The 19,187-nt window shown below is 36.6% G+C and overlaps 1 protein-coding gene across 1 annotated transcript in view; it reads right to left on the minus strand.

Annotated features, from left to right (window-relative positions):
- Cngb3 (cyclic nucleotide gated channel subunit beta 3) overlaps positions 1-19,187 on the minus strand; it is a 211,722-nt gene that overhangs the window by 26,197 nt on the left and 166,338 nt on the right. The window contains exons 14-15 of the mRNA XM_085838484.1: positions 11,439-11,522; positions 631-749 (exon numbers count right to left, since the gene is read on the minus strand). Coding sequence (XP_085694610.1) covers positions 631-749; positions 11,439-11,522 — 203 coding nt within the window. The remainder of the gene's footprint in view (positions 1-630; positions 750-11,438; positions 11,523-19,187) is intronic.

A 19,187-nucleotide genomic window follows, 5' to 3' on the forward strand; every position in this document is an offset into this window, starting at 1 on the left:
CCCAGTAACCACATGGTAGCTCACAACCATCCTAACAAGATCTGACACCCTCTCTGGAGTGTCTGAAGACAGCTACAGTGTACTTACATGTAATAAATAAATAAATCTTTTAAAAAAAGCCAAAAAAAAAAAAAAGAAAAGATGTTGAAACTGAAGAAGAATAGGGTCAAGTAAAGAGCAAAGACAAAAAAGTAGAGAAACTGGGGTTTAAATTGAGGCAGATTGGTTCCCATTCATGACCACATTACTAACCTATTCACACCACTTTGTTAGCCTAACAAAAGTTTTCTAACAGTTAAATAATACTACTACTCTTTCTTCTTTCTATTCATTTAGGAATGTGCATATTAACTCACCATATGTTGAGTATCAGTTACAAGTTAGGTACTGACCTAGGTTCCAGTAATAAAGAACATAACTTGCTCTTTTTTTCTGTTTTTTTTTGGGGGGGGGAGGGAGGGGAAGGATAAAAACAGTGAAACAAATGTGAACAACCTTAATTTCCAATGCTGTCAGCAAAATATCAGGCATTTGATAAGCTCGAGTAGAAATTTATATATTTTATAACCTACAGTTGTTGTCTTATGACAAATAATGGGCTTAGACATTTACAAGAAGTTTTTAAGATACCTTATTTCTCCAAACACTGACCCAGCTTTCAGAGTAACTAGAACTTGAGCACCATCAGGGCCTCCAAGGACTTGGACTTCTCCATGTTTGATGATGTACATTTCTTTTCCAATTTCTCCCTAAATGCCATACAGAAAATAGAGTACCACAGTCATTTTCAAAAATGATTATAGCCCACGTGAAGAAATCTAACGTCTTCTAGAGGAGCAAATACAAATAAAGAAAGCAGGGAATATCCTTGTAAAAGTAGTTATTTGAAGACCCGAGGTAGTTTTGAAATGTTGATTAGACAATCACATAGAGACAAATGACTGGGAAAACAGTGCTTTTCACCACACGACCCCTGGAAACCATCATAAAGCATGAGAAGATGCACACGTCATTGTATTATTTCAGGAGTGGGTATGGCAGAGAAAGTAATTGCTCACATGGATGGCTTAGTTTTCTGACTGTGATTTCTACTGCTCTGGTCTAAAGAAGGTGTTTTGTGTAGCAACAGAGCCGGAGTATTAGACATTAAAGTCAAACCTATCTTATTCCCCTGTCGCTGAGGTATGATCTAAGAAATGGGAGACTTTGAGTGCTTATACTATATTGTAACACCATGCTAGTGTAGTTATTCTCATTAAGTTCCTGTTTGTATTTGATGAGTCTCATGGTCAGAATAACAACTAACAATTTACCTCTTGGAATGTTCACATAGCTACCAATCAATGATGCTAATTGTACACCTTAGGCAGTATGGACACTCAAATGTGAATAGAATAAAGTGGGGCAGTTCACAAGAGCATAGATAGCTAATTTAAATATATAATGTAAATACAATGATTTTTGTTATATGTACTTGCTGCTTACATTAGCATTTGGGCTACAACTGATCATGTAGTTATATGTCCTATCCTAGTTAAGAATTCTGTAAACAGTCTGTGAAGCTGACTCAAATGAATAAAGTACTCTTTGTAAAGCATAAAGACTGAAGTTCAGATCTCCGACATTCACATACAAGCCAGACAAGCATGAAGGCTTGGTTATAATCAGCCCATTCGGCGACTAGAGATAGAAGGTTCCCTGGGCAACCGGCTAACTAGGGGAGCTGAGTTCTTAGTTCCAAGTTCACCAAGAGATCTTGTTTCAGTAAATGAATGGAGAATAGTGTAGGAAAAGCCTTGATGTCAACCTTTGGTGTCCACACATGTATACATACATGCAGGCTCACCAGCAAACATAAACCACACCCAGCCGCATGCATACACACATAAATGTATGCCACACATATATGTCTCTTTTTCTATTCTCCCAGCTCCCTCTCCCCAACCAAACCAATACTGGACTGAAGTTACAGAAGGACTTGTAGAGATGTTTTGTTCTTGTTTTTGTGGTTGACTAAAATGTATCCATATAATCCTTAAGATGTAGGACTGTACCTGATTTCTTTAGTCTTTCACGTGTATATTTTTGACACTATCCCTATTTGTATTCTTTGCTATATAATAAATACTAAGTTATAAATGTAGTATTATATTAAATAATGTTAAATAATTCCAATCTCTACCCACTAAAAACATGTCATACAAGAATGTCACTGATATTTTAAGTCAAGGTAGGTTGATAAATCCTACAATTTATTTATTTGTTTGTTTGCTTGCTTGTTCACTTATTTATTTAAGTGTGTGTGTGTGTGTGTGTGTGTGTGTGTGTGTGTGTAGGCTAGAAAGTGTTTGAGTATCTTAGCACTCCATATATTCCTTTAAAGCAAGGTCTCTTCCTGAACCTGGTGCTTAGGCTTTTCTCTGTTCTTCTGGAAGTCAGTAAGCCCAAGAAGTCTACTTGTATTCACCTCCACTTAGGGCTGGAGATAATGACATGGATGCTGAAATCTGAACTCCAGTCCCCATGATTGCACACCAAACATTCTTAGCTACTAAGCCACTTCTTCAGCACAGGTTGTTAAATTCGAAATAGGCCAGTTTGCATAACTCTGGGCATTATTTGGGTAATAGTCAAAATAAATAGGGTTTTAATAATTTTCTGAGCTATTGGTATCTACCCCAAATTTCAATTGTTAAGAATTTAATCTTCCCTCCACTATCCTGCCACATTTCTGCTCACCTTCATCAGACCTGCTAGTCTAAAAGCACATAGGCTATGTTTCCTTCCCATAACCATTGTCCCTACCCACTGAATCCTCTGGGGCACACCTAGCTGCCCTGAGCCACCTGATCTCTCCCCTAGACCCCAATTCTTCCACTACCTTTCAGTCTACCATCATCAGACCTGCAGGTCCAGAACCATACAGCCCAAGGATACCCATCAGAGGCCTGCCACATCAGGATCATTGAGGTTAGGCCCCATCTCAACAACTATTACAACAGAAACATCCAGGGACTAAAGCCATCCAGGTAGCTAAGGCCCTCTAAAGAATGCAATCAATAAAAACCAGAGCAATATGACAAATTCAAATTTAAACAATATCTGTCCAGCCCTGCAGAAAATACAAGAAGGAAAACTACAAACAAGAAAGCACAGGGAATAAGTAATACCATACCAGCAAAAACAAGGGAAGCGTGCGCGCGCGTGCACACACACACACACACACACACACACACACACACACACACACTAACACCCCCAACATCAAAATAACAGGAAGTAAATGTGCCACATTTTTCTGTATTCATTTCTCTATTAAAGGGCATCTAGGTTCTTTCCAGCTTCTGGCTATTATAAATAAGGCTACTATGAAAATAGTAGAGCATGTGTCCAGCTGTCTCCTGAGAGGCTCTGCCAGAGCCTGACAAATAGAGGCAAATGCTTGCAGCCAACCATTGGACTGAGCACAGGGTCCCCAATAAAGGAGTTAGAGAAAGAACTGAAAAAGCTGAAGGGGTTTGCACCCCTATAGGAAGAACAGTAATATCTATCAACCAGACCCCCCCCCCCGAGCTCCCAGGGAATATATCCCCAATCAAAGAGTACACATAGAGGGACTCATGGCTCCAGGTGCATATGTAGGCATCAGTGGGAGGAGAGGCCCTTGGCTTTGTGAAGGCTTGATGCCCCAGTGTAGGGAATGCCAGGGCAGGGAGGTAGGAGTGGATGGGTGGAGGAACACCTTCATAGAAGCAAGGGGAAGGGGTATGGGATAGGAGGATTCAGGGGGGAAACTAGGAAAGGGGATAAAAAAATATACTGTAAATAAAGAAAATATCTAATAAAAATAACAGGAAGTAACAATCACTGGTCATTAGTATCTCTCAACATCAACGGAATAAATTTCCCAATAAAAAGACATAGGATGCAAAAACAGGATTTATCATTCTGATGCACACAAGAGACACATTTCAGAAATAAAGATAGGCATTATCTCAGAGTAAAGGGCTGGAAAAGAGTTCTCCAAACAAATGGATCTAAGAAGAAAGCTGGAATAGTCATTCGAATATCTAATAAAATAAACTTTTGACTAAAATTAATCAAAAGAGATAGGGAAGGACACTTCATACTCATCAGAAGAAAAAAACCTACCAAGATGATATCTCAATTCTGAACATCTATGCCCCAAACACAATGGCACCCACACTTGTGTAAGAAACATTGCTAAAGCTTGAATCACACACCACACCTCACATATTAATAATGGGAGACTTCAACAACTCACTCTCATCAATTGACAGGTCATGCAGACAAACACTAAAGAAAGAAATAATGAAACTAACAGATATATTGAATGAAATTTACCTAACAGACATCTATAGAATATTTCACCCAAACATCAAAGTATATACCTTTTTCTGAGCATCTTATGAATCCTTCTCCAAAACTGACTATATAGTTGGTCACAAACAAATCTCAATAGATACAAGAAAATTGAAATAATGCCTTATCAGACCACCATGAATTAAAGCTGGACTTTAACAAGAGAAACACCAGAAGGCTACACTGTTTCTGAACAACTTTCGACTCAATTATCTCTGGGTCAGAGAAAAAAAATTAAAGACTTTCTAGAATTTAATGAAAATGAAGGCACAACATATCCATTTTTCTTTTAATTTTATTTTTTTGACTTATTCACTTTGCATCCAGCTCACTGCACTCCGTGCAGTCACATCCTCCCACAATCCTTCCCATATCTCCCCTCCTCTCCTCCTCTGAGCAAGTAGTGTATCTCTACCAGAACAAGTGAAAGACCTATATGACAAGAACTTTAAGCCTCTACAGAAGGAAACTGAGGAAGAAATCAAAAGATAGAAAGATCTCCCATGCTCATGGATAGGTAGAATTAACATAGTGAAAATGGCCATCTTACCAAAAGCAATCTACAGATTTAATGAAATCCCCATCAAAATTCCAACACAATTTTGTATAGATCTCGAAAGAGCAATTCTCAATCTCATATGGAAAAAAAACCCCAAAGACCCAGGATAGTGAAAACAATTCTCAACAATAAAAGAAATTCTGGAGGAATCACCATCCCTGACCACGAGCTGTACTACTACAATAGTGATATTGGTACAGAGACAGGCAAGTCAAACAATAGAATAGAATCAAAGAACCAGAAATAAACCCACACACCTATGAACACTTTATCTTGAACAAAGAAGCCAAAACTATACAGTGAAAATAGAAAGCATCTTCAATAAATGGTGCTAGTCTAACTGGCAGTCTGCATGTAGAAGATTGCAAATTGATCCATATTGATCACTTTGCACAAAACTCAAGTCTAAGTGGATCAAGGACCTCAATGTAAAACCAGATATACTGAACCTAATAGAAGAGAAAGTGGGAAATAGCCTTGAACATATTGGCAGAGGGGAAATTTTTCTGAACAGACACTTATGGCTCAGGCACTAAGAAAAATTGATTAATTGCACATCATGAAACTGAAAAGCTTCTAAGGCAAAGAACCTTGTCTATAGGACAAAATGGCAACCTACAGATTGGGAAAAACATTCACTAACCCTACATCCAATAGAGGGCTGATATCCAAAATATATAAAGAACTCAAGAAATGAGACTCCAAACGACCAAATAACACAGTTAAAAATGGGTACCAGATAAACAGAGAATTGTCAACAGAGGAATCTCGAGTGTTCAAGAAACAATTGAAGAAATGTTCATGGGCAACAGGAATGAAGAGTGCTTTAGTCTAGAACTAAAGTTATGGATGACTGTGAATCATGGGTTCTGGGAACTGAACCCAGGTCCTGTGTAAGAGCAACAGGTCCTCTTAACCACTTAGCCATCTCTCTATCAGTCTTTAACTAGAATGATCATATTCTATTGTGGTTCTTGTATAATGTTTTGTTTAATGTAGGGGTATTCTGTAACCACTATTGAGGAATAACCAACCTTTTGTGGAAAATGTGACATATTCTAATTTGACATGAATACAGATAACATTAATTTTCAGATTGAGTAAGTATCTTATGACCAGAAATCATCTTGATATTGGCACCTGAAACAAAAACTTTAAAGTATTTAATTGGGCTTAAATATTCCATGTAATAAAATGTTTATAAAAAAGAGAAATGTTCAACATCCTTAGTCATCAAGGAAATTCAATTCAAAACCACTGTGAGATTTCATCTTACACCCATCAGAATCTTTATGTGGATCCTGAACAACTGGAGTAGGGGCTATACCTAAAGCGGTTGCCTGTCTGTGGAATCTGTTCCCCTAATGCAGCTGTTTTGTCTGGCCTCAGTGGGAGCAGGGCCTAACCCTGCAGATACTTGATGCACCAAAGTGATGGGATACTCAGGGAAGGCCTCGACTATCTCAGAGGAGAAGGGAAGAGGGCCTGGAGGGAGGAACTGTAAGAGGGGAGACTTGGAGGGGGACAGCAATTGGGATGTAAATTGAATAAAAAAGAAAACATGTTCACAGGTTGGTGGTATTTGTAGATGGAACCTATAGAAGATCCTAGGGTCTCTGCCTTCATGAATGGGATGGTTTATCACCAAAGAGGTTATTTCATAAAAATCAAATTTCTCTGATAATTCTGATTTACTTGTTTTATGTGGCACTGCACTATGCCACATTGTGACTCATTGAGAAAGCCCTTACCAAGTATTGATAACATTATCTCAGACATTTTAGACCATAAAACTATAAAGTAAATAAACCTTTATCTTTCATAAATTACATAGTCTGTTGATATATACATAACAACAAAATGAGCTAACCTATGAAAATATAACAACACAGAAAATAAAATCTTGCTTTATGAGTGGACAAATATCAAATACTCCCATTTCTTGTACTTTCAATGGGTTAGAATACACTAAAGTCAATTCAAAATTCAAATGCATTGATTATCATTTATGTTCTCTCATGATTGAGACAATGTCTACTTTATTTCAGTGTTGAGTACAAAGTATGATGTATAAAAGGCATTCATTTGTGAATATTGTAAATATAATTTAACTGTCTCAGGGATGTTCTAAAGTCCTTTAATACCTAGGGTTATTTTCCTGAACTTCAAATGCTTTACAATTATCTAGCAGGTTGGAGTATACAATTATAAACTTTTACCACCTAATTCATACCTGAAAACACACACACACACATACATATATGTGTGTACTGAACTGAACATTTATATGAAATGTAGGTTGAAGCAGAAATTATGATATATATGGATTTTTATTATAGCCACTTATATAACATCAATGCCAATAATATTTTGTCTTTGTACTTTGAAAATTCAACAAAATAGGGAGTTGGAGAGATGGGTCAGCAGTTTATTCTTAGCTCCCACACTAGATAGCTCACAACTGTAACTCTAGTTTTAGGGGATCTAATGCCCTCTTTTGGTCTCTTGGGGCAGCTGCATGCATATAGCATATATTCATGCAGAAACACACACATATACACAAAAATAAATCTTAAAAAAATCTTCAGGGCAGTGGATATTTGTATAGCTCCTTGTTTTAAATCACATATGTCTTTCATCAGAGAGTACTACATTTTATCTGGAAAGTATTTTGTATACAATACTTCATTTATTTCTTGCAAATATACCAGTGAGAGTGTCTTTTTTTATTTCCCCCTTTAAGAAAATTGCAAATAAAGGCTAATCAAGCTAAGTGTCTCAAGCAAAAATACAAGGCTGCCAAGTGACAGCATTAAAATCCTAGCACCTATGTCACCTGACATACATACAGACACTAAATCTAACAATATCACCTGAAGTCCATACAGATAATTACATGTAACATAAAACATGCTATCAAGACTGATATCTTCATAATGAATGAGATAATATGAACAATTCAAAAATAATGTAAGTCATTTGAGAATTAGTGTTTCTTTTTATAATTCTAGGAAGTGATCATCTGGTTAGGGTCATATTCCTATTATTATTAATTTTTAAAGCATAACTAATTTCAAGGAACTGGAATTTCAAAGGTAGTTATTACAATTGACTGGAAGTAGCAATGCATGATGGGTACTAATTATTTCTTAATGATCATTTTGATAATTTCCCAAGGAGATCAGGCATAATCAACAAACCCAAACTTGCACTATGTCTTGCATATTTCTGGGTTAATTTAAGCCTTTTCTGCAAGCTTAATTAGCTCTCAGACGAAGTAGACATCACTCTAAGAGAATAGTGGCTGACAGCATGTGCAAAACAAGACTGAACCTAACTTAGGACTGTTCCATGCGCTAATTTGGAGAATGTGTTGAAAGGCAAGCACTTCAGGTAGAACAAGGGGACTCTGAGTGAGAATATATGTCAAAAGTATTTGGATTCTTGTGCTAGTTATTCTCAAGGCTCGTGAGGGACATCACAGCACTCAGGGTACCTCATCAGAGAAGAGAGATGATACAGTGTGGCTCCTGGACCATTAACATCATGAAGAGCTCCTTGGTAGGCAAAACTCCCAAACTTTACTGCAGAAACATTGCAGGAAAATCTTTGGAAATTAAGTCCCCCAAATTTAAGCCTAAAAAGGCCCTGTGGCTACTTTCTGTACAGCGACACTTCATCACAAGATTAATCTCAAGCAGTCTGGAATCCTCACAAGCTTTCTGCAGGCTGTTTAGAATATCAGATCTCTGTGTTGCTTCAGTTATTTTGGTAATGTCTAATCGAAGGTGACATGTTTTTCTTCCCCCTTCTCTGCACATCTTTGTAGAAATAGTAAATGCATATCAAATTGAATTCAGCTACCTAAAGTTTGGTCAGCCAACAGCTTTTCTTTTCTGTCAATATCTGGCATTACAAAATTCTTCACTTAGAAATAAAAACAAACGTAAAAGCCAAAGCAGATCCAAACACCAGTGACTTGCATTGTTCTGCCTCTTCTTCCATCTTCCTATGTCTTTCCTTTTCTCATTTTTATTATTTATTATTGGATTGATTTGACATGATGATAAAATCAGAGTTATCTCAATAACCAACCCCTTCAGCGTCTGGAACAAGTTGAGTCTATCTTAGTGCATTAAGCCTATGACATCCCAGGAAATCACTGCCCCAAAGGAACTCTTGAATTGCACTGTTTATTCCAGTTTAATGAACATGGTTTGCTTTCACTTATCAACAGATTGTATTTTACCACGGTGAGTTTATGTGGGATGTGTATGCTTCGTTTCCAGAATGCCAGAATCCTCTTTTATCTTTTACAGCTCCTTCGCAGTTGTCTCTTTTCATAACAACCTTCATTGATCTCCTCCAAACCATTAGTGTCTTCAGAGCCTCGGCCTTCCTTTTTATATACCATGACTTGAACTCTTAAAGCCAGTTTTCATTCTATTCCAGTTATAAACCCTTCACTTTTCCTTTCCCCTTCTTTCATCTGATTGGTTCCACCTATAAGCCAGTGGTCTCCATCTGATGTATCTGATATTTCTCACACCTCGTGTGATTTTCTTTTTCTACTTTTTTGCTCACTCCTTTGCACCATTATGATAAGCTCCCTCTTGCCTCTCAGATCACTGCTGCAACTTCTCATAAAAAAGTATTAGCCTATTGATTTTCCTTTTCTTTTTTTTCTTTACTCAACAAAATTTATATTTACTAAAATTTATATTTAAATTTTACAAAGGTCATACCTGACAAACTGACTTTATGAACTTCCAATATGAATAAGTGCCTTCCTCTAACAACTTCTGCTTCTACTTATATAACTGTACACTTTACAGTTACATATTGGTTTAAATTTTGTCTCCTTTCTCTTACATCAGGTCTACCCTTCTCATGGCTGTATTTTAGAATCAGATAGGTTGTCTTTAAATGCTAATATGTAGGCTTCATCAGGACTAGGTACGGAGCCCAGATGCCTGTGTTCATATGGTGCTGACATAGTGTGAGTTGTCACATTATCACTAGACTATAAAACCCCATAAGAAGGACAGGACACTTGCCTGGTACCTGTCCTAGATTATTCAAAACTACATTTTGCTTATGAAATAAATACCACTGTTTTAACATGTCTTACTGTAGTTCTCGATATTCTTGCTGAATACATGATTCCTTCCTCTCTGGCTTGGCTTAAGCTAGTTCTTTTCTATACTCACGCAGCACAGAGTTCACTTCAGAATATTTCCCAAGACTTACTACAGCCTTCCTTCCTCAGGAAGTCTCCCTTGCTTTATGTCCTATAGCATGGTGTTTATTCACACTGTTTTGGGATGAAGCATGTATTTCTCATCCACACTCATCTGTGAACTACTCAAGAACTCAAGTCTTCTCCATTTCTTTGTATTGTACATTTTCCTTTATTTTAAAAATTTGTTTTTTAGTAATCCATACAAATATATATTGGATGTTGAACATATCCCACCACACCCTCCTACCTTTCCTTCATTAACCTCATTTGTTAGTCCCCTTTGTTCTCCTAGACATTTTTACTTATACTTTAATATCACATAAACACATAACTTTATGTTCTATGTTTTAAATTTTGATTATTAGCATTGAGTTAGGTTTTTTCTAGATATAAAATTTAGGACCTCATTCTCTCCTTTTTTGGACAAGAACTTGATGTGTAAATTAGGAGGCTTAGAACTCCCTATCTAGTTCCTGTTGACCTTGACCTTGTGACCCTGCTGAGAGCTGTGATTATAGACATATTCTTAATTATGTTTATTATAGACATATTCTTAATTATGTTTAAGATAATGATAAGAGCCTGGTGTGGTGACAAACACCTCTAATCCCAACACTTGAGCAGCACAGATAGGCAGATTTCTATGAGCTGCATGACAACCTGGTCTATATAGTAGCTTCCAGGGCAGTCAGGACTACATAATGAGACCCATTAATCTGTATAAAAAGAGAAGCACAATATTTGGAAATAGTTACTATTCTTTTCATGGTGAATTTCATGACTGTCATTTATATGTTTCTATTTTAAGAAATGATGAACATTTGATACTTTTGTAGTCATCAAATTCACAATAAATGTTTAAAAATTATCAATGATTATTTACTGGGAGCAAAATAGAACAAATAGCTTGCTGATGGCACAGACAAGGCAAAAGCATATGTCACATCTACATTTTATTCTTCATTTAAAATATTTAAATTTGATAGTGTATTGTAATTGGTAATTTAAATTTATACAAACAGGTTTTGAACTATCTACATACCTATTCTATGATCTATACAATTGAACCTATATTATCTTGTTCCATTTAAATTCCAAGCATTCGTGTTTGTTTTGTAGAATTAAGTATATGTCATGGTGTTTTATAATATAGAAGTCACTCTAGACAGATTTTATTTAAAATACATTATTGACCTATGTCCAAATTCTTCCAATGCATTATTCACTGTGCACTTGAAAACAGTATGCACTTACCTTTTTGCAGACAAAGTCACCAGGTAAATAAATAGTGGATTTCAATCTTAGCAGCAGGTCATAGATCATCTGTGTGTCACAGCCCTTAATAAGGAGAACAATAATTTTACAGACACAGCAAAGCAATAAAGATAGCTAATAGACACCTGTCTTCATCTCCAATTGCTAAGTTACAAGAGTGTGCACTTGCCTTGACTTAAACTGTATAGAAAAATGATAGCAATATTAAGATCTCAGAACTCCATAAAGAACTATGTGTGGAGTGAGTTCTGTCTCTACTACCTATTATTATTCAATTGTGCTCTTATTCTTCTAAACTATATAATTATTATGAAAAGGTACTCATAAGTGAAACTTTACATGGTGCTTAAGACAGCTATTAATGATTATGTTTAGGCATGCTTGGATTAGCATAATTTACACTATTTGATAAGCAGCTTTCTTTTGCAAAACATCATGAATAAAAATTTTGATATTTCTTAACTCCTTAAACTTATGTGTGTTGTTCTTCTCCAACATAATTATTTTCTTCATAAAGGTAGGAAAATACACATAAAAGCAATATCTGCAGTATTTAAAGCATTGGGTGGGAGAGTCTCCTTCAAATAGTCACCTTTCAGTGACCACTTGTGTATATAGTGACTATAAACACAACCTATTTGTCTCATCCAAGCTTATACCCTCTATGATCTGTAACCTTTTTTTTCTTTCATTGAAGATAGATTCTAAGATCTTTTTCTCACACAATATATCCTGATCATACTTTCCCCTCTGTCCATTTCTCCCACTTCTTCCCTACCTCCCCTCTACTTTGGAACCACTACCTTTCTATCTCTCATTAGAGAGTAACAGATTTCTAAGAGATAACAACCAAACATGACAAAATAAAATACAATATGGCAAAGGAAAGACTATCATATTGAGGTTAAACACAACAACCCAACAAGGGAAGAGTCCTAAGAGCAGCCACAAGAGTCAGAGACCCAGTTGTTCTCAAAGTTGGGAATCTAATAAAAATACTCAGTTAATATCTATCTATCTATCTATCTATCTATCTATCTATCTATCTATCTATCTATCTATCTACAGAGTATCTGTTGCAGACTCCTGCCGATCCTATGCTTGCAGCTTCAGTCTTTCTGAGCTCACATGTGCCTTGCTTAGTTGATTCAGAGGGTCCTGTTCTCCTAGTATCCTCTATGTTTCCTAGCTCTTATATTTTCTACCAATTTCACAGGATTCTCTGAGCTCAGAGGGGAAGAATTTGATTCAAATCTCCCCCTTATACTCTGTATACATTCTGGCTATGGCTCTCTGCATCTGATCCTCTTTGCTGCTGAAGGAAGTTCTTTGATGATGACTGGATAAGGCAGTGATCTATGAGAATACCAGAATATCATTAGGAGTCATTTTATTGATTTTTTTCTTTACCTGACCAGTTCTGTTTGGTTTTACCATACGTCTCTGGAGTACTTAGTCTTTGGTTCTTGGTTACCCAAGCAGTGCTGGATATGGGTTCCTTCTTGCAGAATGGGACTTAAATCAAATCAGACATTGGTTGGCTATTCCCACAAGTTCCAAGCATAGTTGCCCTAGCATATTTTGCAAACAGGACAAATTGTATGTCAAAGTTTTTGTGGCTGTGTTTGTGTCTAGCTTTCTCTTTAAGTAGCCGTCACAGTATCTTCCTGCACCAAAGAGACTAGAACCTAGGAGTGAAGCATCCATGAAGGTACCAGTTTGACGTCTCCATGTTCAGTGAGTTGTGTGGAGGTTGCCCTTGTTAATGGGGTCTCACTGTCAGTTTTCTGAGAGCAACCCTTTGTTTTAACAACATCCTGGGTTGTTTGGGGTTTGCCATGGTACCCTCTTGGACAACAACTCAATTGAACGCAACCCAGTACCTCCACTGGAAGCTTTGCTAGTTGGGATACTGTATTCTCTATTACTAGGAGGCTTCATCAGGGTCACCTTCACAGATTCCAGGAAGTTTCCAGAGCACTAGGTTTTCACACCACCCCCAAAAGCTTCCCAATTGCAGTTAAATCTCCCTGTACTCTATCCTTCCATCCAATCCCGTTCCTTCTCACACTGATCTCTCCCAATCCCATCCACAGCCATCCCCAGAACACCTCTAAGATCTCTTCAATTTCCTCTTCCCAGGGATAGTCATAAGACCACCCCCCCTCGTCTTGACCTAACCTCTCTGTATTTATAGATTGTAGTTCGATTATTATTTAATTAGTGGTTAATATCCACTTATGAGAGAACATATACCATATTTGTCTGTCTGTGTCTGGGTTAATTCACTCAGAATGATTTTTATTTTATTTTTTTTTGTAGCTCTACCCATTTGCTTGCAGATTTCATGCAGTTATTTTTGTAAATATCTGAATAATACTACATTGTATAAATGTACATTTTCTTTATCATTAATCTGTTGATGGACATCTAGGTCATTTCTAGTTTCTGGTTATTATAAATAAATCCACAGTTAACATGCGAGCAAGTATCTTTGTAGTAGGATGGAGCATCCTTTGGGTATATGTTCAAGAGTGCTAAACTGGGTCTTGAGGGAAATCAATTCCCAATGTTCAGAGGGAATTCTATGTTGATTCTCATGGTATCTGTGTAAGTTTGCACTCCCAGCAGCAATGAAGGAGTGTTCCCCTTGCTCTACATCCTCATCAGCACGAACTGTCAATAGTATTATTGATCTTTACCATTCTGACAACTGTAAATTAGAATCTCAAAGTAGTTTTGATTTGCTTTTTCCTGATGGATTTTGAGCATTAAAAATATGTTTCTAAGCTATTTGAGATTTCTGTGTTTCTGAACCTCATTTTAAATTCGATTATTTGGGGGGGGGTGATATCTAATTTCTTGAGTTCTTTATATATTTTGGATATGAGCCCTCTGTTATATGGGGATTTGGTGAAAATGTTTTCCCATTTTGTAGGCTACCACTTTTTCTGATTGGTGGTATTCTTTGCCTTACAGAAGATTTTCAGTTTCATGAGGCCTATTGTTGATCTTTGTGCCTTGAGCTACCAGTTTCCTGCTCAATAAGTCATCTCCTGTGCTATGTGTCTTCCTCACCTTCTCTTCTGTTAGGTTCAGTGACTGGTTTTATTTTGAGGTCTTTGATCCATCTGGACTTAAGTTTTGTGCAGGGTGAAAGATGTGTTTTTGTTTGTATTCTTCTACATGCTCATCATTCATTAGAGGAAAGCCATTTGTTGAAGATGCTGTCTTCTAGCTTCTGCATAAAAAAAAAAAATCAGGTGTTCATGTGGGTGTAGATTATGTCAGGGAACTTTATCTTATTCCATTAATCACTGCTCTGTTTTTATGCCAATACATGTGGTTCTCTGTAGTACAACTTAAAATAAAGGATGTTGATACTTCCAGAAGGTTTTCTTTAAACTAACGTTCGAATAGTTTCAGCTACTATGTTTTTTTCCATATGAAATTGAGAATTGTTCTTTCAATGTCTGTAAAGAACTGTGCTGTGGTTTTAATGGGGTTTTCACGGAATCTGTATTGCTTTTGCTAGGATGGCCATTTTTACAATGTTAGTCCTACTGATCCATGAGCATGGGAGATCTCTCCATCTTCTGGTATCTTCTTCAGTTGTTTCCTTCAGTGTTTGGGGATGTTGTCATATAGGTCTTTCACTTTCCTGGTTAGTTTTATCTCAAGATACTTTATATTTTATATTATTTGAAGCTATTGTGAAAGGTGAGTATTATTTCCCTGATTTCTTTCTCAGTCTGTCTTTTGTACATAGATGAGCTACTGATGATTTTTATTTTTATTTTTATTTATTTTTATTAATCATGTATCCAGACATTTTGCTAAAAGTGTTTATCAGCTGTAAGAATTCCTTGGTGGATTTTTTGGGGAGTGGGAGTCACTTATGTATACTATCATGGCATCTGCAAATAATGGCACTCTGACTTCTTCCTTTCTAATTTGTATCTCCTTGGTTTCTTCAGTTGATTTATTGCTCATGCTATATTTTCAAGCAATATATTGAATAGATATAGACAGAGTGGATAACCTTGTCTTGTTCTTGATTATAGTGGAATTACTTTGATTTTTTTTCTCTATTTAATTTGATGTTGACAATAGGCTGGCGATAATTTTCCCTTACTGTGTTTAGGTATGTTTCTTGTATCCGTAATCTCTCCAGGATTTTTATCATGAAGGGGATTGAAATTTGTCAAGGCTTTGACCATGTGACTTTTTTCTTTCAGTTTGTTGACATGGTAGATTATACTTACTGATTTTCTTTTTTTAAACTGAACCATCTTTGCATCTCTGAGATGAAGCCTACTTGATTATGGTAATGATCTTTTAGATGTGTTCTTGGATTCTGTTTGGAAGGATTTTATTGAGTATTTTGCGTCTATGTTCACAAGGGAAATTTGGGAATGTTCCTTCTGTTTCTATTTTTTGTGGAATAATTTGAGGAGTACTGCCATTAGTTCCTCCTCAAAATATGATGTAAATCTGCACTAAAACCATTTGGCACTGGTTTTGTGTTTATTTGTTTGTTTGATTGATTTTTTTTGATTGGGAGACTTTTTATGAAAGCTTCTAGTTCACTGGGGGTCATAGGTCTATTTAAATTGTTTGTGTAGTCTTTATTTAAGTTCAGTAAGTGGTCCTATCAAGAAAGTTATGTATATCTTTTTAGCCTTTTCAACATAACAAGCTTTAAAAATATGTCTTTGTGATTTTCTGAATTTCCTCAGTGACTTGCTATGTCTCCCTTTTTACTTCTGCTTTTGTTAATTTGGATATTCTCTCTCTACCTTTTAGTTAGTTTGGATAAGGGTTGGTTTATTTTGTTGATTTTTCTCAACAAAGAATTAAAAAAAAATTAAAGAATTAATTCTTTGTTTCATTGATTCTTTGTATTGTTCTCTTTGTTTTATTTCATTGATTTCAGCCCTCAGTTTGATTATTTCAGGCTGACTATTCCTCTTGGGTATTTTTATATCTTTTTGTTCTAGAGCTTTCAAGGTGTACTATTTAACTGTTAGTATGAAATTCTTCCCTTACTTTTTCTATTCTTTTCTTTTTTGGGGGGTAGGCAAATATTACTCTCCTCTTAGCACCACGTTCTTTGGTTTTTTTTTTTGTTTGTTTGTTTTGTTTTTTTGTTTTTTTTTGTTTTTTTTACAAGTTTGGGAATGCTGTGTATTTATTTTCATTCAATTCTAGAAAGACTTTTTTCTTTATTTCTGTCTTGACCCAGTTTTTATTCAGTAGAGAGATGTTCAGTTTCCATGAGTTTGTAACCTTTTTGTTGTTTCTGATGTTGGTAAACCGATTTCCTCTGTGACAGTGATAGGATGCAGAAAGTTATTTCAATTTTCTTGTATCTGTGGAGACGTGATTTATATCTGAGTAAGTGGTCAACTTTGGAAAAAGTTCTATGAGATTCTTGGAAGAAGGTATATTCTTTTGTGTCTGGAAGAAATGTTCTGTAAATACTTGCCTCATTCATTTGATTTACAACAACTATAGGTCCAATATTTCTGTTTAGATTTTTTTTTTGTCTAGATGACCTGTCCATTGGTGACACTGGGATATTGAAGTCTCATACTATCAGTGTGTGAGGATCAATAATTGATTTAAACCATACTAGTGTTCCTCTTGTAAAAGGACTTGGTTGCACTTACGTTTGGGGCATTGATGTTAAGAATCAATATGTTGTGGTTTCCATCTGAGCCAGGAGCTGACCCTGTGCTACAGTGCTTAGAACAGATCCTGTGCCACAGCTCTCCATACCCAAATACTGACCAAGAGGGAGCTGGTCTCCCAGGAGTACTGACATACCTGTGAACACAAGTAAGACCACCACTTCTACTCAAATTCCTGGCCCAAGAGGGACCCACCCAGAGCCATCAAGACACAGGAACCAAGGAACAGCTAGGAATAGGATACTTCCAGTTTCTGTCTGTACCTCAGAACTGAGCCTGTGCCATAGCTCTCTATACCCAAATTCCTATTGGAGGGAACTGGTCTCCCAGGAGTACTGACACACAGGCTTGCAGGAGGGACAAGCCAAAGTCAGACAGCAAGATCAGCTAACACCAGAGATATCCAGATGGTGAGAGGCAAGGGCAAGAAAATAAGCAACAGAAACTAAGGCTACTAGGCATCATCAGAACACAAAACTCATGCCACAATGAGCCCTGGATATCCCAACACACCAGAAAAGCAAGATTCTGATTTAAAATCACATCTCATGATGAGGATAGAGAACTTTAAGAAGGAAATAAATAACTCAGCTAAAGAAATACAGGAGAACACAAGTAAATAGGTAGAAGCCCTTATAGAGGAAAGTAAAAAATCCCTTAAAGAATTACAGGAAAACACAACCAAACAGGTGAAGGAATTGAACAAACTATCCAAGATCTAAAAATGGAAATAGAAACAATAAAGAAATCACAAAGAGAGACCACTCTGGAGATAGAAAACCTAGGAAAGAGATCAGGAGTCATAGACACAAGCATCACCAACAGAATACAAGAGATAGAAGAGAGAATCTCAGGTGCAGAAGATACCATAGAAAACATTGACACAACAGTCAAAGAAAATACACAAAGTCCCTAGCCCCAAAAATCCAGGAAATCCAGGACACAATGAGAAGACCAAATAGTTCTGGAAGAGAGTGAAGATTCCCAACTTAAAGGGCCAGTAAATATCTTCAACAAAATTATAGAAAAAAAAACTTCCCTAACCTAAAGAAAGAGATGACCATGAACTAACAAGAAGCCTACAGAACTCCAAATAGACTGGACCAGAAAAGAAATTCTTCCCCTCACATAATAATCAAAACACCAAATTCACAAAACAAATAAAGAATATTAAAAGCAGTAAGGGAAACAAGTCATGTAACATATAAAGGCAGACCTATCAGAATTACGCCCGACTCCTCACCAGAGACTAAAGAAGCCTGAAGATCCTGGGAAGATGTCATACATACCCTAAGAGAACACAAATACAAGCCCAGGCTACTATACCCAGGCAATCTCTCAATTAACATAGATGGATAGACCAAGATATTCCACAACAAAAACAAATTTACACAATATCTTTCTACAAATCCAGCCCTAGAAAGGATAATAGATAGATCGCTCCAACACAAGGAGGGAAACTACACCCTAGAAAAAGCAAGAAAGTAATCTTCTTTCAACAAATGCAAAAGAAGATAGCCACACAAACATAATTCCACTTCTAAAAACAAAAATAACAGGAAGCAATAATCCCTTTTTATTTAATATCTCTTAACATCAATGGACTCAATTCCCCAATAAAAAGACTTAGCCTAACAGACTGGATCCATAAACAGGACACAACATTTTGCTGCATAAAAGAAACTCACCTCAGTGTCAAAGACAGACACTACCTCAGAGTGAAGGGCTGAAAAACAATTTTACAAGCAAATGGTGCCAAAAAACTAGCAGGGGTAGCTATTCTTTTTTGTTTGTTTGTTTGGTTGGTTGGTTTTCTTGTTTGTTTGTTTTTTGTTTTTTTTGTTTGTTTGTTTTTGTTTTTGTTTTTTTGGTTTTGCGAGGCAGGGTTTCTCTGTATAGCTTTGACTGTCCTGGAACTTGCTCTGTAGACCAGGCTGGTCTCGAACTCAGAAATCCAGCTGCCTCTGCCTCCCAAGTGCTGGGACTAAAGGCGTGCACCACCAGTGCCCAACCTGGAGTATCTATTCTAATATTG

The sequence above is a fragment of the Mus caroli genome, unplaced genomic scaffold (genome assembly GCF_978045245.1).
Source record: "Mus caroli unplaced genomic scaffold, Mus_caroli_1 scaffold_6, whole genome shotgun sequence".
Lineage (NCBI taxonomy): Eukaryota > Metazoa > Chordata > Mammalia > Rodentia > Muridae > Mus > Mus caroli.